We start from the raw sequence: 27232 nt of genomic DNA, 5'->3' as shown, positions 1-27232 counted from the left end.
AACTGTCATTCAGATATTACCAGGTATTTGTTCCAACCAGCCAGATCTGACAATCGATCTGTAGATGTATGGCCACCTTTAGATTTGTGTTGAGTTATTTTGTTTCTGTGCAGGGTAAATACCGGCTGCATTATTTTAACACTGCAATTTAGATTTCAGTTTCAACACACCCCACCCAAATTTAACTCTCTCAGCACGTTACATCTGCCCCACCTGCAATGCAGCATTTGTTTTGCCCATTTTGAGAACAAATTTGTACTGCGATCAGGTCTGATTAAGGGCTATTATGCAGTGTTATATTTCACACAGTGTCAATGAAATTCCATTTAGAGTATTTGTGCTTCTTCTATTATAAACACGTTCAGGAGAAAACACACAATATTCACAATTGTGACCATGAAAATGGGTCAATTATTAGGGATTTTTTCTCCCGCCAGTCAGTCACTTTGCACTAGGACAAGCTCGTACTGTTTTTTACTGTGCTAAAGTATATTAACGAACCACTCTAAGACATCCTGACATAATTATAACTAGATTGGAGCATCTTCATAGGTTTCATTATTTTCACCTAAAAAGTGAAACTTTAGGCCTCTTGCCAGAACAGAAGATGTTGACTCAGATCAAAATGCTTTTGCACGTTTCTTATTCAGGTCAGTCACAACTTTCCCACACTAGCCGATTTTGAATTTCTCAATTTCAGTTTTTTCACTCCGCCCTAGTGTGCATGCACTAAGCGGCTTTCCCCCCAGCGATGATGGCAATCATCGCTGTCCATACATGCCGGGCATAGTCGCTGGGCATAGTCTGTATGGACCTTAAGACCATAACTCTCCCACCTAATTTACACACCCACTTCATGCCATCTGTGGAATAACAAGATAACTAATTATACAAGTATTTTTTTACAGTACAAAACAAGTCATTAGGCAAAGCCATGCTTATGTTTTCACTTACAAGTTTATGTTCCCTGCATTGTGTATTTCACTATAGCTTAGCACACTGCAGAGTGTAATTAGTATCACAGTTTTGTTCAGTGAAGGAAATGCATTTTTCAATTAGAGGAGTTTTCTAAGCCCAGAGGGTGTGAAAGGAAAACACAATTCAGACTTATTTAACTAAATCTGCTTACTCCAGGAAAATATTTTTCTACTCTCTTAATGTTTATTCAATAAGAATACACAGATTTCGTCCATAAAAAAAAAAAAACTTCAAAAGATATGAAATTGTCCAAAACATTCGCAAATGAAACCATTTTATTTACATAACACCATATAATAACTATAGGATATTTCAAGTACTGCTATGCAAAATGTATTAATTTATAAATTTGTAAATATTTGAGACATTTATTTCACAGAGCGCTCCTTGCCCCCTCCACAGGCTACAAGATAACCCCCACACCATCCACCTCCCCCACTGTTGGTTACAAATAATGAAAAGGGAAACAAATCACACACTTTGGGGTGAAGAAACAACAGGTTCTTATCTCCAGGAACCTGGCAAAGTCCCACTGTTTCTAATCATCCTCATGTATAATGGATTACTTGTCCTTCTCCATGAGAAAATGCTCTGTTTCTGGACTTCCCTGGTAATGTATGATTGCCATCACTTGTGGTGAAACACCTTCCTCATCAATTAACTAGCTCACCACAGGTGATGGCAATCATACATTACCAGGGAAGTCCAGGAACAGAGCATGTCCTCATGACCAAACCCTGTGGCCGCAAGTCCTCATGGACAAACCCTGTGCCACTCCAGCCTCCCATGACCAAACTCTCTAACCCCATGCCCTCCCCGATCCCCCGTAATTCTCCAGCCACATGCCCACTCAGTCTCCCCATCCCTATGGCCACCCACTTGCATCTCTACAGTCCATGAACACCCCTCCATGTTTCCAGCATCATTAACCTGCCGCCATGTCTACCTCAACCTCTATGTGAATGGCTTAAATTTAATTATATATATATATATATATATATATATATACAGGTTGAGTATCCCTTATCCGAAATGCTCGGGACCACGAGCATTCCGGATAAGGGAATATTTCGGTTTTTGGAATAATTTTTTTTTAGCCATACTTACCTGCCCCTGGTGGGTCCTCGATGGTCCCTCGGCATCCGTGGAGTCCTCCGGCGTCCACGTCAGGCCACCAGCACCGTCTCCAGCGATCCCAGGAGTGCTTTGCGCAAGTTCCCAGGCGCGCCGGTGACATCACCGTCGCGCGCGCGCACTCGCACAAAGCACTCCTGGGACCGCTGGAGACGCCGGAGAGGATGCTTAAGGTCTGCTATGGACGCCGGAGGACTTGGTAAGTATTAAAAGAGGGTTAGGGGGGGGGGGGGGGGGAAACAAAACAAAAAAATTTGAATTATTCCAAAAAAATACGGTTTTTGGAATAATTCGGATACGGGATGCCCGGATACGGGATATCCGACCTGTATATATATAAATAAGTGGTGGTAAGAACATGAATAATATTGAGTTTCTCTTCTCGCTAACTTGTCATTTGTGCAAAAAAAAAAAAGAAAAAAAAAAAAAAAGAGAGACTAGTTCACACACACCAGAAAATGCCCACAATACAGAAACATAAAGCTTGCAATAACTAAATTAAATGAAATAGCATAACAAAAATTAAAGAAAACACCACTGTTGTAAACCAAGCATTCCCAACCACGGTCCTCAAGGCACACCAACAGTGCAGGTTTTAGTGATATCCACATAGATGGTTTAATCAGAATCCCTCAGATCAGGGCCGGTGCAAGGCACCGGAGCGCCCCAGGCGAGTCGGGGTGGGGGCGCCCCGGTGCCGGGGGGAGGGAGGGGGGGGTGGTACCTGTATAAAAAATTGCTGCCCCGGCGTCCCTGCAGTGCTGGGGCGGTCAGGGGTGTCCGTGCCGTAGGGGTACCTGCGGCGCCGTCCTGTGTATAAAGCTGGCTGCGGCCGGCGGGGTCCCTGTAGTGAATAGCAAATAAATAGCGCTTCCGGCGCCGCCGCGCGCATAGCGCTAGTTATTTGCAATTCGCTACAGGGACCCCGCCGGCCGCAGCCAGCTTTATACACATGACGGCGCCGCAGGTACCCCTACGGCACGGACACCCCTGACCGCCCCAGCACTGCAGGGATGCTGGGGCAGCATTTTTTTTACACAGTTCGCTGGGGGTGAGGGGCGAACTGCCGCCCTCCAGGTGCCGGCGCCCTAGGCAAATGCCTAGAGCTGCCTAGTGGTGGCGCCGGCCCTGCCTCAGATACTAATTAAGTCACTTGTGCTCAAGGCTGGATATCTACAAAACCTGCACTTTTGGTGTGCCTTGAGGATCGTAGTTGGGAATGCCTGGTCTAAAAAATCCCAGGAGCAAGTCTTTAAAACCCTTGAACGTCACAGCTAAACAGGAGCATGTTGCTACACAAGACTACCTCCCTGTCTATATAGTGCAGTCTAATCATTCTACTACTGCAGTTTTACTGTCTGGATTTACTGATTACATAACCGAGACACGGTCACTAGGTCTACAAGCATTAGGTTGACAAGCATTAGGTCGACACCACAAGATCGACACCACTAGATCGACATGCATGAAGGTCAACAGGGTCATTATGTCGACACAAGCATTACATTGACATGGGGAAAGTCGACAGTCAACGGTCGACATGAGGTTTTTCACTTCTTTTTTTTTCTTTGAGCCGACATGTTTTGGCAGGTGGTATTTCATGCCCTACCATCCACTTGGGCGCGGTGGGAGAACAAAATAGTGTGCCGAGCGGATGCGGTTCTACGTTTCAGTTTAAATGCCGCCTGTCAAAATTCGGGGCAAAAAAAGGGTGAAAAATCCAATGTCTACCTAATGCTTGTGTTGACCTAATGACCCTGTCGACCTTTCTGCATGTCGACCTAGTTGCTGTATAACCAATGATCCATACCCACATGACCAAAGGTTTCAGGTTCATATAAACCAGGCATTGCCTTTTTGGCATATAATAAAAATATTTTATTTATCATATCTTACAGGGGGAGTGAACTCAACTAGTAAAGCACACCATTCCCTTACTTCTTAGTTACTATTGTCCATACAAATAGTGGTAGATGCTCAATTAGTTCAGCAATACTACTCAGGTGCATGAGGGAGGGGATAATACGTAAAAAAAAAGACATGGTTCCCCAGCTCACTGAATAGTATTGGTAACAAATCTTGAACACTACATGATAATAGAATTCAGAGATATTGGTTACATATACCTGTGCAGGTGTATGCTATGCCCCCAAGCCACGTCAAGGCTTCTCTGTATATTGGGGGTCCCTAGCGCTATATCTAGGTGCAGGGTATGGTGGTGCCACACCCTGCACCTAGATATAGCGCTAGGGACCCCTATATACAGAGAAGCCTTGACGTAGCTTGGGGGCATATCATACACCTGCACAGGTATATGTAACCAATATCTCTGAATTCTATTATCATGTAGTGTTCAAGATTAGTTACAAATACTATTCAGTGAGCTGGGGAACCATGTCTTTTTTTACTTACTATTGTCCAGTAAGAAAACACTCAAGACTGTAAATGGTATTGGACTATATACTAGAAGACAAAATATACACTAAGAGTTTCAAGGCCTCCCAAAAAGAAAAATGATGTGCTACAACACATCTGGCCATTAACCGGTCAACCGGAGATGAAGAATGAGGTGAGGCCGTGCAGCAGCCAATAGGACGTTTACAAAAGTAATACGGTCAGAAGGAATGAAAAAGAATGGTAACATAATATTCTATATTTATGGTATGCGGGCGTTAGGTCGACAGCACTACGGTCAACTGCATTGGGTCAACCACTGAAGGTCAACATGAGCCAATGTCGACACATGGGAATGTTGACATAGGCTTGAGTCGACATGACATTAGGTCGACATTGTGTTTTTCCCTTTTTTGAGCCGACAGGCGGTATTTCATGCCCTACCATCCACTAGGATGTGTTGACGGAGAATAAAAGCCCAAAGCATGGCGAGTGCAGCAAGCCATGCGGGGGGACGCGGTGTTTTTTTTTAGTGTCCATGTCGACTGTCAACATTCGGGTCGAAAACCCCATGTTGACCTAATGTCATGTCGACCTTGGCTCGTGCCAACCCAATGCATGTTGACCCTATGACCCATACTCATATTTATAGTATAAATGCAATTTAACCCATTACTACTATCAGATTCTCCTTTGCTGAGGTTCTATGACATTTTCAATTAATTGAGAATTAAAAAAGATACTTTTTGAAAGAAACAATTACAATTAAATAATCCTGGAAATATGTAGACGCACTGCAGAGAAGAAATAGTGATTGTCTTCTGGTTCTATTAGTACTGCATTTATTCAGCACAGAAATGACATAAAAAATAAATATAACTCACTCTGCACATTGTATCCAATGGCAAATTAAAGGAAAACTATACAACCACTGACCTATTTTTCATGTAGCGGCATGGACACTTTCCAGCTAATCCAGATACTAGTTTGCTGTGTGACAAAAGCAATGAAGTAACAGTAGCTGACAGATCTGACCCGCATAACGAAGGAATTACCTTGGGGCCGTTAATGCTTTGATAAGCAGTTGCATGTCACTGGCATTTAACAGCATCAAGTAAATATATCTGTACAGTAGCAAGCTACCACACATATGAGACTGCAAACTGTGATTTCTACATATACAAGGAACAGGTCTGCTTCATAAAAGAAATGAGAATGAAAATTAATATACTGTGCAATCACTATCTTTGTCAGATTAAGACATGTCTGTCCATTAAGTACATTACTAAAATGCAGACTTGTATTTCAAACTGCCCCAGAAATGCAAAATGAAACATACATGTAATATAAGACCCTGCTCTCAACAACCAGAGCCAGAATTTTTATCCTCCTAGGGGTCGGACTGTTATGCTCATTGCACATAACCTAGAAAGATGCCAATGCGATAAACAGAAGTAAATGCCAAGGTCAAGTTGTAACTGCTTTCTGTGCAGCAAAGAAAAGGGAAGAGGCCAGCATCTCTGTCAAAGGATGGAAGTCTTCTTGGTCGGTATTGTGGCAACCAGCTTCCGAACCGCATGGGCATACAGTTCGCACCAGTAATGCAGCAGGAGGGGTGACATCTCCAGCTGTATTACCATAATAGCGCTATCACTGTCAGTTCTATGTAAGCAGCAGCGATAGGTCCACATCTGAATATGGCCCTTATTCTGATCTGAGCTCAGTACAAATTTGTTCTCAAAATGGGCAAAACCATGTGCACTGCAGGTGGGGCAGACGTAACATTTATTTATTAGTTAGGGGAGGTGGAGTTGGAGCTGCTGCTGCGGGCAGGCTGCTTCTTCTCACTGGCTCCATGCGGCGTCACAAAACGGAGCAGGTGGCATTAATGCAGGGCTGGGCAATTGCGGCCCTCCAGATGTTGATGAACTACACATCCCAGCATGCCTTGCATCAGTTTCAGCATTGCCACATAGCAAAGCATCCTGGGATGTGTAGTTCATCAACATCTGGAGGGCCGCAATTGCCCAGCCCTGCATTAATGTATGCCCTGTTTGGAGCAGCAGGGGGAGGGAGAAGATAAGTGAGCTGGTGGCCATAGTATGCTCCATCTGGAGCAAAGCAGGGGAGTAAGGGGAGGAATTGGGGTGGTTTGCCGGGCTGAAAGTGGCTAATCTTTCAGGCGGATGGCCGTGGCAGCGTACATACACACACAGCAATAACGGCTGAGAAACCAGCCATTCATTCCTATGGGTGCACCTTACCTCTATGTGTATGCACATGTGTAAGCATTGCAGCAAACATGAGCATGGCTACATCTGCAGTTCATCACAAAAAGGCTACCACTAAAGAATGCCACCCGCGTTTGCCACCACTGAGATGCCTGTAGCTTGGTGACATAAGCTAGACACTGAGAGGTCAACTGAAAATGTGTGTCTGCAGAAAGGGTACAACAAACGTTTGTCAGGACCAAAGCGGTCGATGACCCTAATGAACTAAATAATGTTACAAAAGGGTCCCAGGCCTTATCTGCAGCATTGTTGTATCGCACAGGTACCATGATGTATTGCCAAAATTATTTGATGTTTCATTGGTTAAAAGTGGTATAATCTTTATTTCATGACAATGTTAAAAGAATACACGACATTCATAACGATACTACAATAACCAGATTTACTTCAGTCGTTCAACTGGTTTTTGGTGACCTCAAGGAAATGGAGGTAGTAAAGTATATGGATTAAACACATAATAGCATGTTTGTTACGTGTATGGCTTCACAAGAGAGTCTATCATCACACAACATGATGCTGTTTTTCATGTCAATGACAGTATAATATATAATGAATCATCGCTCATGATTCACAGAACATGCCTTTTCATCTAACCATCTGATTAAGTTTGGTGCTTCAGGGCTTAGTGTAATTACAGCATACAGATATATCTTTAGTTATCTTCTATTTAAAGGAAAATTCAGACCCTGTACTTGTGACGCGTGCAAATGTAAACTTAAATCAATGGAGTCCTGATAACCCACTGCAGCTGTGGGCAATCTGCTCAACAATGAGAACTTAATAAAGCTAATGAAATATATACCGGTACAACCTGAAAGTACCAAAACAGCATTCTGTGTCACATCACTAACTGGCAGACATTAGCGAAGTTGTGACAACATTTCATAAGAATGAAGTATCTGGGCACGACAAGCCATTTATCAGAGCTGCAATGCTCTGTCTATAAAGGTATAGCATGTCAACCGCCTCAAGTATGTGCTGCACATTTCCTATCCGTAATATTGGATTGTGTCATCTGGGCCCCATATGGCTGTCAAATGGGTAGAGGTAAACCCCCAGCTGAGTCTGAAGCACATCCTCATATATGGTGCCTCTAGGTAGATTGGTGGTTGTGGTATTGGCAGAGCAGTGATTGCTGCCCCCACTTGGCGCACACCATTCTCCTTTTCTGGAAGCACTGATCTGTCAATGTGCTTCAGGTTCAGCAGGTGATCCTCCTCGCGGCGGTGGGGGGTTGTTCTGTGTAGAGAGTGGGTGTGAGGAGAGCAGTGAAAAGAGGGAGATGGTAAACCAAACTAAGCGCTTCCCTTATCTGGACACCAAATGTGATAAATACAAATAATTCCCTATTGAGGGGATTCTGGGGAAGAATTCTTATCGTTCTCTGATGTCAATCAGTTAATTCTCCAGGCGTCCATGATACACGAAAAGAAAGCCAAACAAAAGAACCAATATGTATATCTGTTTGCTTCGTATTCACACAGTGACTATGGTATGCCTAAAAAGGTGCGTACCTCTCACTTAAACAGATATGATGGTTACACATATAACGGTATCTTTGATGTGATAAATATGGGTGGCGTACCCGTACTCAGGGTGAAATGAAAAGCTGCTATCTCATCAAGGTATCTTTTCAATCCGATAAAAATCACATTTATTCAGGGTTTTTTAATAAGGGGTTTTATTGTGAGGAGAGCAGTGTAGATTGGAGGAGAAGAACACATACATACATATATACTGGTTTCATATATTTATACATAAATAAATTTGGCACCGTAATGGCAGTAACTTGCTTCGGGCCTTTTGGAGTCTCAATCCTGAACTGAGTGGGGAGCATGGAGTAGAACTGGGAACATTTAAAGCCAAATTCAGCAAGTAAAAGGTGTTGGATTTTGTAAACAAAATGCATAACCAGGCAAACATTTTGCAGATCCATTATTAAAAATAAAATAAAAATTAGGCCATCTGATAGCATATATCGGCTTCTCCAAAAACTCAGCCAATGAATGTTTCAGATGACAGCAGATCATGTGACACCAAACCAACCTGAGTAGCTATTTAAGGTACACTGCTATTACTCATAATTAAATGGTTACAGTTTTTCCTTCTGGTTTTTGAGCTCTAATGTACCATAGGCAATTAAAGGAGCTATTAGTGAGAGAAGATTTTAGAGAAAGCATTACTCTGTCACAAAGCCGTGTAATCACTCACAAAATGTTCCTAAATTCACAGAATGGCCCATATTGGATGTGCTGTTGCTAAATGCTCAAACAAAAGCAGACTAAAAGCACCTCCAATTAAAAAACAATGCAGATAGAACCATAGAACCACAGGTTAGAACAATCAGTGCTTTTATTGTTCAAAACAGTTCTCGAGATGTACATTAAAAACAAATACCACATTCATTTTTATGGAGGACTGGCAGTATGCAAGCTTTCAGAGGCTACACTCGGCTCTAGCCCAGTTAGACATCAAACCACAGGTTGTCTATGTATATGTGGGAAATTTAGTCCACCAAAAATTAAAAACTGTGACTAAATACAAAACAGCTGCAGAGATGTTGAGGAGTTTCCCCAAACTCCACAATTACATCCTAAAGGTGCCCACACACGCACCGATCCCGGCAGTGCGATGCTATGCGATGGGGTGGGCGCTCCCGCGGCACCTCATCGCACAGTACAAAAAGTATGTGCTGCACATATTTTTGTACTAGCTTTTTATAGCATAGCATCGCATCGCATGCACAAGGCATACGATGCGATGCTATGTGTGCTAGTTAAGCCCACAACGCACGCCGGGATCGGTGCGTGTGTGGGCACCTTCTGTTTTAAGGAAATTCATGCTTGAACATAGGTGACAAATTGTGCCTCAGTTAATTTGCTGCAGCCATCTGGACTCAAGCATTGATATGCTTAAAATCTGGACAGTAATAGAGGAGTTTGGGAAACTGAGTCAGTTGAGCATATGGATCATTTCATGAAATATAGGACACAAAACATGAGAATAAATTTCACATAACCACTAACATTTTAGAACATTTATAAACAATCATTGTGACTATAGATAATGTAGTTAATGTTGCTGGTTCTATGTTGAATATGATGGAGAGTTAGGGCTATTTCACACGCTCCGGCTCCTGCCAGGCGGAGAAACCCTGTACGGCCATAAGCCGTGCCGCACACAGTAGTTGTTAATGTACACGATTGTGTCCATTCACACGGGACGGCCACGGCCCGGCCGCCCGGTTGCAGCCGGATCCCACCACTGCCATTGTAAACTGCTGTGCGCCACGGCTTCCTGGCCATCCCCACCAGATAAAATAATGAATACATCTTCACGGTTAATCAGGAAAAAATACAGGCTTACATGGATTACTTCAAGTGGATTCTATTTGTATCACAGCCTTTTAACTGGCGACAGAAATGTAACTAATCACATTTGTATGTAACAAGAGTCACATTAAAATTGAATTTATATATAGTTTGGTTAACATTCCATTTTTTTTGCATCAATCACAAGTTTTAGGTCTTATAAGTGTATAGTATAACAACTATATTGTCAAAATAATTAGGAGAGTAGCTTTAAATGAATAAATACGAGTCCCCTCAATTCCTATCCACTTTGTTGTAGAATGATTCATGCATATAAACCAGCTGTGCCCAACCCTTTTTCTCTCCCGTACCCCCCTTGATTAGGCTTTTCAGTTACGAGTACCTCCTCTCAATTCGAAATGTCCACAATGCGTATGATTGGAGCAGAAGTCAGCGGTATGCATGTCCTTATATTAAGGAATAGCGGAGGAGGAGGGTACAGTCAGGAATCGGGTCCCTCTGTGTCTGGCCGCTGGTTGTGTATGGTCTCCAGGGTTCCCGACAATACCTGTAGGATTAATGCCGCTACTTTCTCCACCTGTGTCAGTGCAGGGCATATGGTCGCTGATGTCTGAGGGCAGCACGGGTAACTCCCAGTGTATTGCTGTTTGGGCAAATGCACCAGGAGACGCTGATGATGCTGCAGATGGAACCGGAAGTGAGGTCATGGTTCAACTCCACCGCAACAGGAGACTTCTTCCTCTTCTTCCGCCATTACCAATATTTTTAAGTACTCCCAACTGGTCTGCAGAGTACCCCAGGTTGGTAACCGCTGATATAAACAATAAAAAGTAACTACTATGGAGTATACATTTTTTTCCCCATCTAAGCCAGGGCTGGCGAACCTTCAGTACTCAGCTGTTGTTGAACTCCACATTCCAGCATGCCCTGCTAGAGTTTTGCTATTTGACTATACTAAAACTGCTGCAGGGCATGCTGGAATGTGTAGTTCAACAACAGCTGGAGGGCCAAAGGTTCCCCATCCGTGATCTAAGCCGTAATTATGACAATCTACCTCATATTATAATATTTTAAAAATGTCGAATTTCAGCTTAAATTTTTGTATGTGGTACATTTAAAGTTCCAAACACTAACATGAAATGTAATGCAAGTCCAAAGGAATCATATGCTGAAAGGATTGCATCACCGTAACCCAAACATACTGGCCAATTCATCATCCATTCGATTGAAGGGCTGACAAAAAACAGTGAAAAACCCCATGTCAACCTTTTGACTGTCGACCTAATGACATGTCGACCTAGAACGGTGTCGACCCAATGCAAATCCACCAACATACTGTAGACCAAATGACCGTATCCCACCAACACCAATACAGACTTTCAAGATACTCTGGTGAAAGTGTGGAGGTGGCAAAGTTCATCATCTGCTAAGTGCATTAAGTTCAATTCTCAGTCATCCTTAATTTGTAATAGTCAGACTGAGGGGCACCCCCAGTTTCTGGAGCCCCTAGGCAGGAAGCTTCTATCCTCCCTGAATTTGCTCGCCCAGCTGTGAAATCAGCCCCCTGCAGCAAGTCCAGTGGCAGACCACCTGAATGCACAGCAAAATGCATGAATATAGTGCAAATGGCTGTGTTGCACAGTGAACACGATATATGCGAGGGGACACACCTGCCAACAGGCTTAAGAGCCTGTTGGCAGGTGTGTCCCCTCGCATATATCGTGTTCACTGTGCAACACAGCCATTTGCACTATATTCGTGCATTTTGCTGTGCATTCAGGTGGTCTGCCACTGGACTTGCTGCAGGGGGCTGATTTCACAGCTGGGCGAGCAAATTCAGGGAGGATAGAAGCTTCCTGCCTAGGGGCTCCAGAAACTGGGGGTGCCCCTCAGTCTGACTATTACAAATTAAGGATGACTGAGAATTGAACTTAATGCACTTAGCAGATGATGAACTTTGCCACCTCCACACTTTCACCAGAGTATCTTGAAAGTCTGTATTGGTGTTGGTGGGATACGGTCATTTGGTCTACAGTATGTTGGTGGATTTGCATTGGGTCGACACTGTTCTAGATCGACATGTCATTAGGTCGACAGTCAAAAGGTTGACATGGGGTTTTTCACTGTTTTTTTATCTCAACCTGTGTGGGTGGTGGTAGGAGCAGTAAGATGAAGTTTCTCCTAGGGTGCCGGTTGAAAAAACTTGCACCAGGCCTGCCATATTAATATTAGTACAAGTTTTTCAGGTAATCTACAGGGAGCAGATGGGTGTTAGTCTGAAAGCTCCCATACACGAAGGCTATTTACATGCAATTTGGGCAATTTACTTATTAATAAATCGGATGTACAGTGCCCAGATTGCATGTACATAACAGGCGATGTGATGCAATGCGTGTTCCTGTGCGCATATTGCACCTCCTAGGTCATACCTGCCGCAGGAAAAAGCAGTCGCCGGGTCATCAGGAGCGCCTGCCAATGAGAGACATCGCAGGGCTCGCCTCCTCTCACTCCTCCAGTCCGTCAGCAGCAGCAGCAGCGAGGCCACCTCCTCTACTCTCCTTACTCCCTGCTCCCTCCCTCTCCTCCTACCCAGTGGCGCAGCATCAACCTCGGACAGGAGAAAATCCGAGGCTGCTGCATCCACTTTTCACCACTGGGCCTAGAGCCTGGTTCTGGTTACAGAAATACAGGGGAATCCCAGCTTTTGTTCCTGTATTTCTGTAAAATTAGTAGTATTTTCCAAATGTATGCTTGGCTGAATTGCCGGCCAAATTCATCAATACGGGGGGTCGGGGGATTTACCAAGTAAGGCCGATTATGGTTGATCCTGCGTACGACCAGGATTGGCCGAAACCATCAGAAAATATGAATGAAGAATGCAGCACATTTGCGAATACAAAGATAACAGGATTGCACTGCACTATCAATAAAAGCAGTTCAGTAAAAAATTGCAAGATATAATGTGATTATATGAGCTGATGGGTATAGAAAGAAATAGTGGAGGAAGAAGAAAGAAAGAAAGAAAGAAAGAAAGAAAGAAAGAAAGAAAGAAAGAAAGAAAGAAAGAAAGAAAGAAAGAAAGAAAGAAAGAAAGAACCTAAATAAATTAACAATAAAAACTTTTTTTCTTAAATGTTTACAGCTCTTTTTATGAGCTAAATGTAAAGTCTGTGGTACCTGTGCTGTCCCTTCCTCTTGTACATCAAGTCCCATTGGCTTGGGGAAGATGTAGAAGCAGGCAGGCAGCGGGGAAAACAACAGCTGCGACTCTCTGCACTTGCCCGGCTTTCAGTGAATGCGGGTGACATCACTTGGCTGCGGCTGGGGGTCCACGAACCACAGCTTGCCCAATGCGTTTCGTGCTATGCAAGCACTTTTTCAAGAATGATTTAGCCCATTTTGTTAGTTTGTCTTTTTATGGTTTAAACTTTATTGGTAAAAACGCAAGTGGTCATGCAAAAACTTGGGGGAACCACATAGTAAGTCTTCCAGTTTATGTTGATAAATATACTGCTTCTGTACATGGGTATAAAAAGCTACCGTATTCTCCATATTTGTATTTGGTGCTGAATTTACGGCAGCCAAATACATATGAGCCGTCAGTATCGAACGGATCAGTCAGATCCGTGCAATGCTTCTTGGTGTAAAAAATCCATGCAAACAGGGGGTTGCAATCACTCACCATCGAATGGATTTCACCCTGTTTGGAGCTGCCAAGTAAGTGAGGTGAGGTGAAGGCCCCAATGTAAGCAACCCTTCCTCCCAATGGCTGTGCAAGGCCTGCATTTCCTGGGGTAATCCAAGAAAACACAGGCCAGCCACCCACAAATGGCCGCCGGCTGTCAGTCATCTTGCAAACAAAGCCAGCGATGACTAGCCATCTCTGGCTTTGTACACAGCGTACCATGCGCAACCGGCCGATAATCGGTTGGACAGTGAATTCTCAGGCTGACCAAAGAGGTCTGAATCGGCCCCATAGGTAGGGTAGCTACTAGCTTCTTTTACATAGCTTCAAATAGCACTATTTAGGCCTGCCCCCCTAGCACCCTGTAGTAAAGCCCATCCGATAGATTGTATGGTACAAGAACATGCAGTAAGATAAATTGCATGGAATATATGAATAACCTGGCGTTTCAAAAGCTGGGTAATTGCCGCTAATTAACAGGTTATTCGGCCGCCGATATTTGAAAGCGGTATAGTTGGGTTTCATAAGATCAGTGTGTTTGAAAATCACTGCTATTAACAATACTTTTGCATAATTATTTTAGGACCAATAATCCTATTAAATCGCATTGTGCTCCCACTTTGGTTTCATCTCTTTTATTTATATGTAACAATTCTCTATACCAGAGGAGGCCAAACCGCTCCTAGAGATACAATGCTTCATACTCACAATGCGATTCAGGGTCACTCAATTTTATTTTGACTATATAGTCTAAATTGAATTGAAAGCAAACTGTTTTCAGCCACATTTGATCTCACTTCGATGCCGATACGCGCTCCCTTTCAGTCAATATATCGAAAATAGAAAAATAGACTGTGCAGGCAAGAGTATAAAGTATAGTACAGATTTATTACATATCTGTACTATACAATCAAAATGTTATGGGTACACTGTACTGTGCAATTCCATGCAATTGGGATTGAATAGAAAAGGAATCACACCGTGTGTTGATTAACAACGTTCCACGTTTTCCAAATCATCTAACTGGTTCAGAAACAGAATCAGCTTTATTGGCTAGTTATACTTGCGTATACTAGGCATTTGGTTTTGGATTGCTGTGCAACAGCCATTTAGATAACAGTTAAACAGTGACAGTACAACTACAACAAGATGGAATTTCCAAATCCTTGGCGCAACACTTGAATACAGTGACAGTACAGATATACATAACACATACAGGTATATGCAAGATGTACCCTGGGGATTATAGACGCAGGGAACATATATTTGCTGAGCTGCACAACACCTAGGCAGCCATCAGCAGCAGCCAGGTAGGAAACAATGGGGCAGATGTATTTAGTGTATTTAGCTTTAACAAGAGATAAATGCAAGGGTGATAAGGAGAGATAAACATCCAGCCAATCACCTGCTAACTGCCATGTTACAGCCTATGTTTGAAAAAAGTCAGTAAGGAGCTGAATGGCTGGACATTTAGCTCTCCTCATTACCCGTGCTTTTATCTCTTGTTAAGGCTTAGGGGGATATTCAATCTCCGGCGAGCACCTCCCATCAGGGAGATGCCCGCCGGGCCCTATTCAATGCAGTCTTCCCCGACAGCATTGAGCAGGGTATCTCGGCAGAACGAGCCCGACATCACTAGCTGTCGGGCTTGTTCTGCCGAGAACAGTCGGGAAGTGACGAGCTGCCGGCTGCAGCTCACCTCTTCCTGGTCGCAACTCGCGGCCACGCCCCCTTTTCGCTCCCCGGCAGGCGGGACATTGAATCACGCCTGCGTGTTCTCGGTCGAGGTGACCGAGAACGGGACTGGGTCACGGTGGTCGAGCAAGCTCGACTGCCGTGACCCTGACATTGAATACCCCCCTAAATATACATCTACCCCATTATAAGCAGAGAAAGTACAGTTAATACACAGGGAACATTTATTCGTTGAGCTGCACAGAGCCTAGGCAGCCATCAGCAGCGCCACTGGTCGTTGCAACAGCCAGGTAGGTAACAGTTAAGCAGGGACAGTAAAGTTTTAGGTTTCTATGCAGTTTGCGAAACAGGGGAGACACATTGCTGAGTGGCACAGTTCCTAGGCTGCCATTTGCGGCACCATACTGCAGTCACAACTGTCACATTTTCAAACACGCTGCCGAAATGCCTACTATAGATACACAGGTTGGTTAGCTGAAAAACATGAACTGTTGGTAGATCTTGAGGACAGGTTTGGTCACCCCTGCGCTAAAGTTGCCCATACACAGTACAATTGTTGGGTGCGGATGAGATGCAACACCTATGCGATTCGAGCTAGTCCAAATTGTATATTATAATTGTACCGTGTATGGGCACCTTAAGACTAGGCCCTCTTCCCTCCTTGTTCTCACAGTCCAATTACAGCTCCCATCTATACCTGCACATCTCTTCTGACTTGGAATCATTCATCTCTTCCTATGACAACCTGCCCCTGGACAACAAATTTGTCCTACCCAACATCTCCATTCTCAGCTGTGTTGTGTACTGGGAATTGTGCTGCTAATTTTTACCTCTGCTCCGTTTTAGTTTTTCTGTTACGGTTCTGCTTTCCGTTTAGTCCTGTGTACCTTGTATTGTTCTAATGTGCGCCGTATGAACAATTCTGCGAACCACATGTTTTGTATATGCATGTTATAACATCGCAAGGGTCGGTGTTAGGGTCAGCATGATTTCACCATAATGATTAACTATAGACAGAATTTAGATATTATGAAGGGTATTTATTAAAGCTTGGAGTGAGATAAGGTTGAGAGGGATTAAGATCATCTCATTGATTTTTTTTTTTTTTTTTTTTTAAATACATTTTCAATTACATAAAATTTTGGAGGCATGTGAACAAAAATCACCAATAACCAGCGGCACATGGCAGCTTATTAGGGCTAATGGAATAACCCTGCAGCAAAGCAATTGCTGAATATAGGCCTGAAGCTGCCCATACATGCCCCGATACGGGCGTGCGTTGTGGGCTTAAATAGCACAGATCACATCGCATTGCATGCAATGTGATGCAATGTGATGAGAACTAAGTACTTTTTGTACAAGCACATACTTTTTTGTACTGTACGATGAGGTGCCGCGGGAGCGCGCACCTCAAAGCAAGGAACGCACAGCCCGGCATCGGGCCGTGTATGGGCAGCTTAAGTCATACTTGATCTCTCTCCATGAGCTAATAAATACCCCAGGCATGAAACGTTAGAAATAAATACAGCCAAGACCATTTTCTGTAATAAAGCAGGCCTGTATTTATAATGCAATAAAGTATGTCATATGTCTGTACCTATATTACTGAGCAGCTAAACAAATGTACACTCCATCAGCAATTATATAGTCCAGTTTCTCTCAGACAGGGAATCAATGATTAGAGGGGGAAAAATACAGAACTATAAAAATGGGAAATAACTAATTTATTACTTCATACTTAGCAGGGTTTTTTTTTTATAAGAAAGAATAAAACGGAAAATACATTTTACCATACCAAATCATACAGATAAATACTGTATGAGCATATTCAAATTAAACAGGTGTTAATCAAAAACATCAATATTAATTAGGGATCAAAATTCCAGCTTAAAAGCAAAGAAACATAAGATTTAATGTTTTAGAAGGGTGGACCTGCACGTACACTATCACTTCTAGGTCATACCAGGCAGTGTCCCAGAGGCTGTTCTGTAACACCTCTCTCATGATCACCATACATAGGGGAGCAAAGCATTAAAAAAAAAAAAAAAAAATGTAACCGTCCTTTTTTCCTTGTCCAAAGAAGTTTCATCCCAATCCATTGAAAAGAAAAAAAGAAATTAAAGGGTGCACTAGAGACAATGGTACTGGATCCGTAGGAAATCCACTGGGTGAGCCTTGAAACGTGATATAATGGAGAATGAGAAGGCACCAATCAGCTCCTAACTGTCATTTTTCAAATACAACCCGTGACATGACAGTTAGGAGGTGATTAACTGGTGGTTTATCACTCTCCATTTTATCACTTTTCAAGCTTAGTATATCTGGCCCACTGTGAGAGAATGGTCTTCTTAGTGGCCGCAGCTCTATCCGTAATCTGTGGGAACCTATAGGCATTTTACCCATATCCCCCAAAAAACTTATCTGCAAATGACCAGTAATGTAATCTTGAAGTGCAAGCCACAATGACTGTACCTGCATGCACTCCCACAGACAATGAACAATATCTGTGCCGCTGTAACCACATTTATAGCAGTCAGACATGGCAGCCTCTTGTGATCTTGTGATGCATTTCAAAATAAGACATAGAACAAAGTTTTTTTGTTCATATTCACATATGCTTTATATACAGTATGTTCTACATGGACATTCGAGGGAATTCAGTTGTCCATTTCAGAGGACCCACACAACCACTATCAATATTTAAAGATGGGAGAAAACGCATTCCTTATCTCCCTCTGTTATACCCCTTTCACACCAGCCTAAATTCCTGGGTTGGATCTGGGAACAACCCAGGACTAGCTCTGGTGTGAAAGGTTCCAGGGACAAATTCCCGGGTTAATTTGCCAGCAATTCAACCCTGCTAGGTAGCAGGGTTGCTCCCGGGTCCTTCCAGGGTTACTGGCTGGTGTGAAAGGTGCAGGGACATGTCCCTGCTTCCCGTGTTGCCTCTGCTAGTGCTGATTTGCTAGCAGGGCAACTTCCTGTTGTGGTGGACACTCACAGACACGCCCAGAGACAGCATACAGCGTGCAGGGAGACAGTGTGCATGTTCTGTGGCCCCACAGACCCCAGAAGTTCATTTTAACCCCTGAAAGCCTGCAATGTGTGCCATGTCTTGGACAAATGAGGTGAGAGCTATTAATCATTAGTGGGGAAGATGCTTTCATATGCCTTTTAATTTGTTTTATACAAGTAAACAAAGGCTGAAACACTACAAATGTTTTGTGTCTTAATTATTAATAATCAATAATCTAATGTGAGCCTAAAAAAGGCCATTTTCAATGCTATTCTCATAGAAATGCAGAGTCATCCCGGGTTCAGTGTGAAAGGTGCCGACCCGGGTTGTCCCTGCTTCAAAAGTAGTATTTAGAGCCAGTTACATATCATGTCCCCAGTATTGCTGTTACAGATGTCCACAGTAGTGCTTTTAGCAACAACAAAAAAAATATTCAGTTTCTGGAATGTATGGTTTTCGGAATCATTTGGATAACGGATATTTGGATAAGGGATACTCAACCTGTACGTGTAACCTGTAAGGGGCCTTTGCAAATATTGTTTAGCACTACATGGTGCTAAACAATATTTAATGTAGGACAGCTTATAGGTCATTCATATACCTATATATACAAACACATTGTAAATAAGAATAAAACAGTAATTTACCTTTAACGTTCTCAATCTCCTTCCTGTAAGAAAATAAAGGGAGGATCACTGGTGATGTACATATAATGCACATAGGGCTCACATACTGTATACAACACTTACTGCCAGTACAAAGTAGACCTAAATGAACTCAAGACATTTCTGACTTGATATGACCATATTATATACAAAAGACGACAGGAAAATGCCTACACAGCTCTGACCCATCGAGGAACGGACACCAAAAGACCTCTTCAAGTGTCCTCTGGTATATGGCACCAAGACATTAGCAACACATCCGTGAAGTCCTTTAAGTTGTTAGGTAGGGTCTCCAAGGCACAGTCTGGTTTTTGCAGCACATCCCACAGATGCTGGATCAGATGGAGATCTAGGGGATTTGGAAATCAGGGCAACACCTTGACCTCTTGGTCATGTTCCTCAAAGCAATCCTGAACAATATTTGTCAAACTAACATCCACTTCTGCCAGCTTGCCTTCTCCCCATAGCGCATCCTGGTGCCAGCTCTTCCACACAAATGACGCACAAACACCCAGCTATCAAAATGACGTAAAAGAACATGTGATTCATGAGGCCAACTTCTCCCATTGCTCCATAGTCCTGGTCTGACAATCAAAGTTGAGAGAGTAAACATAAACTAAGTTAAGTGTCTGTGCTTTAGAATATAAGGGACTGCATCCCATGATCATTTTTTGACACTGCAATACTGTGAATTAGAGGTAACATCCATAGAGAATATATACACAATGGTATATATATTTTTTGTTTTGGTCTCCTTGCTTATGTCACTTGATTATAGGCCTACAAGCACTCTGAGGACAAGAGATGAGTTAAGCCTTTACCTTGTTTTATCATTCCCGGTGTGTAGCACTTTTTGTACTTTGTAATACATACAGCACTTTATTCGCTGTTCACTCTTACGGATTTACATTATTTCTTTACATGCAACTCACCATTGAACTTTGTTAACTAGTTGCCACCTTAAGATGGAATTACACAACTTTTTGAAATTTGAATAACTATTGTGTGGACATGTAAGTGTATATATAGATCTATCACTCACTCTGGAGTAAATTACCACTAATGGTCAACACATGAAATAGGTCGACCGTGTCGGCAGGTCGAAACAAGCATTAGGTGGGGAATGGGTAAGTCAACAGTGAAAAGCGCAATATGACTTTCACATTTTTTGTCCCAAATTTCGACGTAAGTGGACATGGACACCATAGCTCTGTACCACGACCCCTCACTGCACTCGCCATGCTTCAGGTGCTCTATTATATTCTCCCTCCACGCCCTACCGGGTGTATGAAATATGTCCTGTTCTGGAAAAAAAAAAACTTAAAAAAACTCATGTCGACCTTCCCATTGTCATCCTTCTGACCTCTATCTATACACACACACACACACACACAGATGGTGCCACGTGCCGTCCGCCGCCAGCCACCGTCCTCCAACAGAATGGGGGGGAGCGCACACAAGACGCTTGCGCACCTATTCTGTCGGAGGCTGTAGCAGCCCTCCGCCCGTCTCCCTGCCCATCTTCCTGAAGCGGAGACAGGCAGAGAACCCTTTGGTCCCCGCTCCCCACCGCCTTGCTGAAGTCCCCGTCAGCTGGTCTGCCAGTCTGTACCAGCACATGAGATCTGGTGATCGGGCAGGCTGAGAGAGAGAGAGGCCATTATTCAGATCTGATTGCAGTACAAATTTGTTCTCAAAATAGGCAAAACCATGTGAGAGATATGGAGAGATAGATATATATCTATAGATCATCTGACTCTAAAGCCAGTTTAATACTGCAATGTTTATTGCAAACTCTGCTGTGTCATGGTATTAAATCAACAGGATTTGAGGAATAAACACTAATTTTGTATAAAACTGCTGCATGTGTAAATGCTTTTGTGATGAAACACAATTACAAGAGCACAACAAAAAGATTTCAGAAGCCATACATGATTGTATGAAAGCAATAAAAAGCTCAACATTAGAAGAGTGTGACTATGCATGGTACAGTTATCAAGTGACACTACACACAGGTGCTGCAAGAATGGAATAGAATGCATACATAAAAGAATAATGTCACTGCACAGAAGTGGAGATATTGTTTTCAAGTGTATCTGGGCTATTTCACTTGCAGAACAAAGGAGTGACAAGGAGCCCTGGAAGCTGGAATTATCTCACTTCCTGCGCCTCTGCAGCCTTATTGTAGCTGTTCTAAATCTGTCCGCCAAGCACAAGTGCTCCCTACTTACAGCAGACAAATGGAGAAGTTTAACATAATTTAAGAGTTTTAATCTGGTCTTTTTTTTTTTAGGTCAGCACAAAATTAGAACGTAAAATCCATCGCACATGTAATTTTATGCTTTGAATTTGTGGCTTGCATTTGTATGCACTTTATTTTAAAACTTAAAAAAAGTCTTTAATACTAACCCTTAGGCCAGTGTTTTTCAACCACTGTGCCGTGGCACACTAGTGTGCCTTGAGCTGTTCTAAAGTGTGCCTCCAGATCTATAGATAGTAGATCCATACTATTTTACAGCTACCACCAAATCAAGTGTTATTTACTGGTCCCTTCTCTTCATGTAAAGGGCCAATGTATTTTTATTTTTGTTACCTGTGGGGACCGGCGTGATTGTTTTTTATAAGGGGGCCAATGTGTTTTGCCCTGTGGGGATCTCATGGTGTGCCTTGGCAATTTTAAAATTTTATTTAGTGTGCCGCAAGGTAAAAAAGGTTGAAAATCACTGCCCTAGGCTAATGTAGGATTATTTTTTTTTACCAAATGTTGCTATAAAACAAAAGGATCAATCTTATTTCACAAAACGTGCACACGGTGAGATTTCACTTTCTATTAGCAAAATCGAATAGAAAAATAAGGTACTTCTGTAGTTTCTCTGCGGCAGTTCCCTGCGGATCGCATCGTATGCAAATTGCATGCAAATATTGCATGCGATTTGCATACAAATCGATCCGTGATGCAATTTAGCACACCCCCACTATCCACGTCAGCCCGAATCGTTGTGCGCTCGCCAAACTTTATAAAATCAACTCCACACCAACATGGATAGTGGGGGTATGAACAGCTCGGGAGGACGCGTACTGCGTTCGCTCGCCACACAGAAGCATGGCGAGCGAAGTGACATCTGAGAGGACACGGTACACTTTGTCGTTGTCCATGTCGACATTTGGGACAAAAAAAAAAAAAAACACGAAAAACTCAAGTCGACCTTTTAACAGACGTTTTGACAATGAATAGGAATAATAATCCAGTAAGAATGTTTGTTATTTATATTTTATAAATCTGTGGCAAATATGGCACACACACACGCGCACCCACCCACACCCACACCCACACCCACAAATAGCAGAACAAAAATCTCACCTAACATTTAACCACCTCCTGTTACAACTGCCAAACTGTGGGACACTTCCTTCCTCTACAATGACACCTTTCAAATATATATTTAGTAAGATAAGCCACAAGTGTCTGAGGTCTGTGGCTCCTACTATACTAAATATATAATATAAGCTGCATACAGAAAATGCTAAATTAATAAAAAACGTACAACACAAAATTCGTTATAAATGCCCATTGGCAGATAATGTTCAGTGAAAAAGACCAGTACCCACTGAGGGGTTAGTATTGGCATCGCCCTGAAGTATGAGGCAACAATTCATGAGAAAGAACTAGAAGGTTATTGCTCCATATCACAACTGCAACAGGGAGCCGTGGTTTCCACTGCCACTGTGTAAGTTGTGTGAATTTTAGTTGGAGTTTGTGTTTAGTTTTAGTTAGAGAATCAGTAATTAGTTTACCCCTTCTACAGTGAGCAGGAAAATTATTTGGAAAGGATCAAGGTAATGGCAGCAGCTAGAACCACTTATGTTTTTTTTTACTTTTTTCATCACGCACTGGGTACACATACACCTGGAGGACAAATATAAATCGGTGGCGAGCAAAGCGAGGGTACAATCCAGGGTAATCCCCTCCTCCTCCTAGTTCAAAAAGGACTTTTTTTAGGAACCGCCCACCTTGGGTATAATAGCCTTCTCCTACCTCTACCCCTTTAAGTGTCTCCATCATGAAGATCCCTGAAAAAACGCAAAACACAAGGGTGGGAAACTATGGCTGCCATGAGAGGCTTCTTTTTTTGCCGTCCTCTTCCTAGGAACTGGAGACGAAGGCACACTACAAGAAATAATATCCAAGCTAAGTAACTAGAAATAAAAAAATTCTAATGCCCATAAAACCAAAGGACTAACCTCACCAGTGCATTATCTGGCTTTTGGGCTGAAGACCGATCCATGTTGCTAGAATCCAATTCAGCAGGCTGCAAAGTGAATACTGACACACAGCAGCATGTTCCTTCCCAGGTTTTTAAATTAGTACCTTAACACTCAGGATGGTCGAGTGGAACTTAATGTTTCTGGGTTTCCAGGGGGGGGGGGGGGGGGGGAGAGTCTTGCGCACTTCCGCCCAATCTGCCTGAACGTCACCAGACTGTCAGAGCAGCAGTCCCGCTGTCTTCTGTACCTGGACATGAAAGCCTTCTCCTGCCTTCCTGCTGCTGACCACAGCATCAAGGCCGCTGTTCTGCAATGCCCGCACACCAGAGCCGACGCCTTCATCCAGCATTATGCGGACAACCTTTTAAGGCATTACCAGTCCACTCCTTTCATGCAGGAAGGCACAAATACAGGTAGGATGCATTATAGTAGAAGACGCAGGAATCTACACATGCCATACTCTTATACTCTTCTCCCTGGGGGCAACCCAAGTCAGCTCCAGCTGAAATAGAGGTAACCCTGTTAAAAAGTAAAAGTAAACACCTACACTGTCCTAACTAGAATATAGACAGGATAAAAAGACGCAGGGGAGAGGTAGGAGGTGGCTATTATACCCAAGGTGGGTGGTCCCTGAAAAATGTACTTTCTGAACTAGGAGTAGATGGGGAATATCCTGGTGTCATGGCTGCCATGGGGATCATAGAAGAAACTAACTCGTACTTTTAGTCAGAGTTGCATAGAAAACCAGAAGGTACTTTGATACCCCCCTTTTCTAAGCAGTGTATGCAGAATCAACCCCACCCAATGAGGACTCAATAAACACTACAGGGATGAATGTGTATTTAAAAGCATATGTTTTTGGATTTGCTTTTACATGTGTTGCAGCAGATAAGTGGAGGCAGCTTACTGAATACCCCCTAAAGTAGGAGGGTACTGTATAATATGTTTAGAGGAATTTTCAGTACAACCAATCAGCTCCTACCTGTCATTTTTCAAAGCCACCGGTAAAAATTAGGAACTAATTGCCTGGTGGTTTATCACTCCATTTTATCACTTTTCAAGGCTTGAAACATCAGGCCCATAGTGAGACTAATGTAGGGTACACATCAGGACAATGATGACCGTGAGCAGATCGCGAGATGATGGTCGTACGATCTGTTGGAGCACACGATCTGCAAAATATTCGATCATGATCTGTACCCAGTTGAATGGATTGTTTTCAAATCCTGACTGCAGCAGGTAGGATCTGCAAAACAACCAGTGGGGACGTGCATCGGATCGGAATCTGATCTAAAACATGCCCAATTTACATACAATGAGCCGAGATTGTATCGAAATTGGGGGGAATTGAGGCCAAATCGTTCTGGTGTGTACCCAGCATAAGGAACACTATTCATCAAAGTGAGTGTATAAGTGTTTGACTCCTACTGCCATCTATAATGCAGACATGTGCAGCTTTAAATATTCTGATTTAAATTCAATTAATTTCATCCAGAGACAGCACATTCACAGCAGAAGGGCATGCTGAACAAACAGATACAGGAACCAATAATTACTTATTTATTATTGCTGTCGGCATCAGTTAAACACAGGCATGGTAGGAGTGGTTAAATATTACAAATCAGAGCAGAGCTTTAGAGTAGCCATATAGATATTGGGTGGAGGGCTTAAAGGTGGCTTATTGCCACATACTATGTGCCCGAGCCCATCTATGAGAAAGCCTAATATAGGATTATATCCACCCATGTTTACTGCTTAGCATTCAGTGAGGGCAGGGTAGTAAAGTAAAATAAATATAACTACTAATACTGTACTTAACATTTCAACACAAAACATACTGACGCCTCATCATTAAAAACAAAACAAAAAATAGGACTATTGTGGCAGATTAATGTGGAGGTTTCAATGGAGGAGCAACTGCATAGTACATTGTGCAACCAGATCTACAATACCTGCTGCAAATACATTAGAGACATGGCACAAATAGAATATATATTTTTATATATACAAATTACACAAAAGTTAGGTCAGGATATTATGGAAACAGGATGCAACTACCAATACATTGATCTCATATGCAGAAATGACCTGGTCACCAACCTTTTCTTCTTCTTGTAGTTCTCTAGCTGCATGTACTGCATGTACTGGAAGCGCTGGAACTCGCACTGCTCACACAGCTCCTCCAGCTCAGACAGACGTTTCTCTACATCTTCAAAACTTCCTTCCAGCATCACTGAACAATGACAAAATAATATATATTTTACATAGGAATTAAGTAAAAGGACTATAAAGATAGACTTGTAGAAGTTTATTATGACTAGCTGAGGTACCCGGCGTTGCTCAGGTTTTGTTGTGTAATTAGCATTACTTGAACTTTATTTTTCTTTTGTTTTTAAGCTTAACCGCTCACTATGCCCATGGTGTGACCAGCATACACCTCCCTGTGGTGGGCTCCCGGATCTGGCCAGTTTTTTTTTTCTTAAACCCTGTATCCTCTACCCCCTTTTAGGTCATGCAAATCTGCCATATCTTGCATGCCTGACCTACTTTGTGTAATGTCCGGAAACCTTTTTGGATTGCAGGTGTTGAGGTGCCCATACACTGTACAATGGGTGCGATGAGATGCGCACTCCGGTCACACATCTCTTCGCACAGCTCAAAACGTATGTGCTGCACATACTTTTTGTACTAGATCTCATCTCATTGCAATGCAAAACCTATGCGATGCGATCTAGTCCAAATTGTATACAACAATTGCACCATGTATGGGTATCTTTAGTGGCTGTGAACCTAATCTGTACCCAACGTTCTCTACTCCTATATTATGCAACTTTGCCATATGTTTATGTTCGTGAAGTGGCCAGTCCCCTTTTTGGGCCCCCAGGATCCCCAAAAGGGTACTAGGGGTATCTTACAATCTGGAAATATAATCTTGGGGGTAAGTCATATCTGTACCACGTTTGGTGTAAATTGCTTCAGACATTCAATAGTTATGCTGGAACACACATACCTCCATTTTTATATACATAGATTTATTACAGGTTGAGTATCCCTTATACAAATAATTCCAAAAACCATACATTCCAGAGTGAGTGAAGTGAACAAACAAACTCTTGCTAAAAGCACTACTGGGGACATCTGTAACAGCACTACTGAGAATATGATATGTAATACCCCTTTCACACCAGAAATGCAGGGACAAACCCGGGAATTCAGTTCCCGAGAAGCAGGGACATTCCCGGGTTTGAACCCATTCGCACCAGAAAAGTCCCTGCCGGCAGGAGGTGGGGAGGAGGCGGGCAGTCGGCAGGATGGCGGCGGAGGTGGGCAGGAGGTGGTGAGAATACTCACCCCGGTTGCTTGTCCTCTGTGCAGGACGGGGATCCACACAGGCGGCGACGCAAATGACGGGACAGGCGGCGGATGAAGATGACGTAGCTCTCCGGCGCCCTCACTGCCATCATCATCCACTGTCTGTCCCGTCATTTCCGCCCACCGCCTGCGTCAATTCCCGGCCGGACAGGACACCGAGGACCGGCAACCCAGGTAAATATACCCTACCCCATTCACACCAGCCAGGGTTGAACCCGGGGGAAACCCTGCTACCTAGCAGGGTTGGATTGCCGGCAAATTAGCCCGATAATTTGTCCCGGGAACCTTTCACACCAGTGCTAGTACCGGGTTGTTCCCGGACTCAACCCGGGAATTTAGGCTGGTGTGAAAGGGGTATTACTGGCACTAAATATGTGCAAGAAAATGATTGCTTGCCATTCAAA

At 43.1% G+C, this 27232-nt stretch overlaps 1 protein-coding gene across 1 annotated transcript in view; it reads right to left on the bottom strand.

Annotated features, from left to right (window-relative positions):
* Positions 1-27232, bottom strand: part of DTNBP1 (dystrobrevin binding protein 1) — a 133416-nt gene that overhangs the window by 40499 nt on the left and 65685 nt on the right. The window contains exons 7-8 of the mRNA XM_083187883.1: positions 25557-25689; positions 19173-19195 (exon numbers count right to left, since the gene is read on the bottom strand). Of these exons, the coding sequence (XP_083044009.1) occupies positions 19173-19195; positions 25557-25689 (156 nt within the window). The remainder of the gene's footprint in view (positions 1-19172; positions 19196-25556; positions 25690-27232) is intronic.

Source organism: Crinia signifera, chromosome 5 (genome assembly GCF_055691185.1).
Source record: "Crinia signifera chromosome 5, ASM5569118v1, whole genome shotgun sequence".
Classification (NCBI taxonomy): Eukaryota; Metazoa; Chordata; class Amphibia; order Anura; family Myobatrachidae; genus Crinia; species Crinia signifera.
Note: the sequence above shows the minus strand (reverse complement) of the source record. Positions and strands in the feature narration are given on the sequence as shown.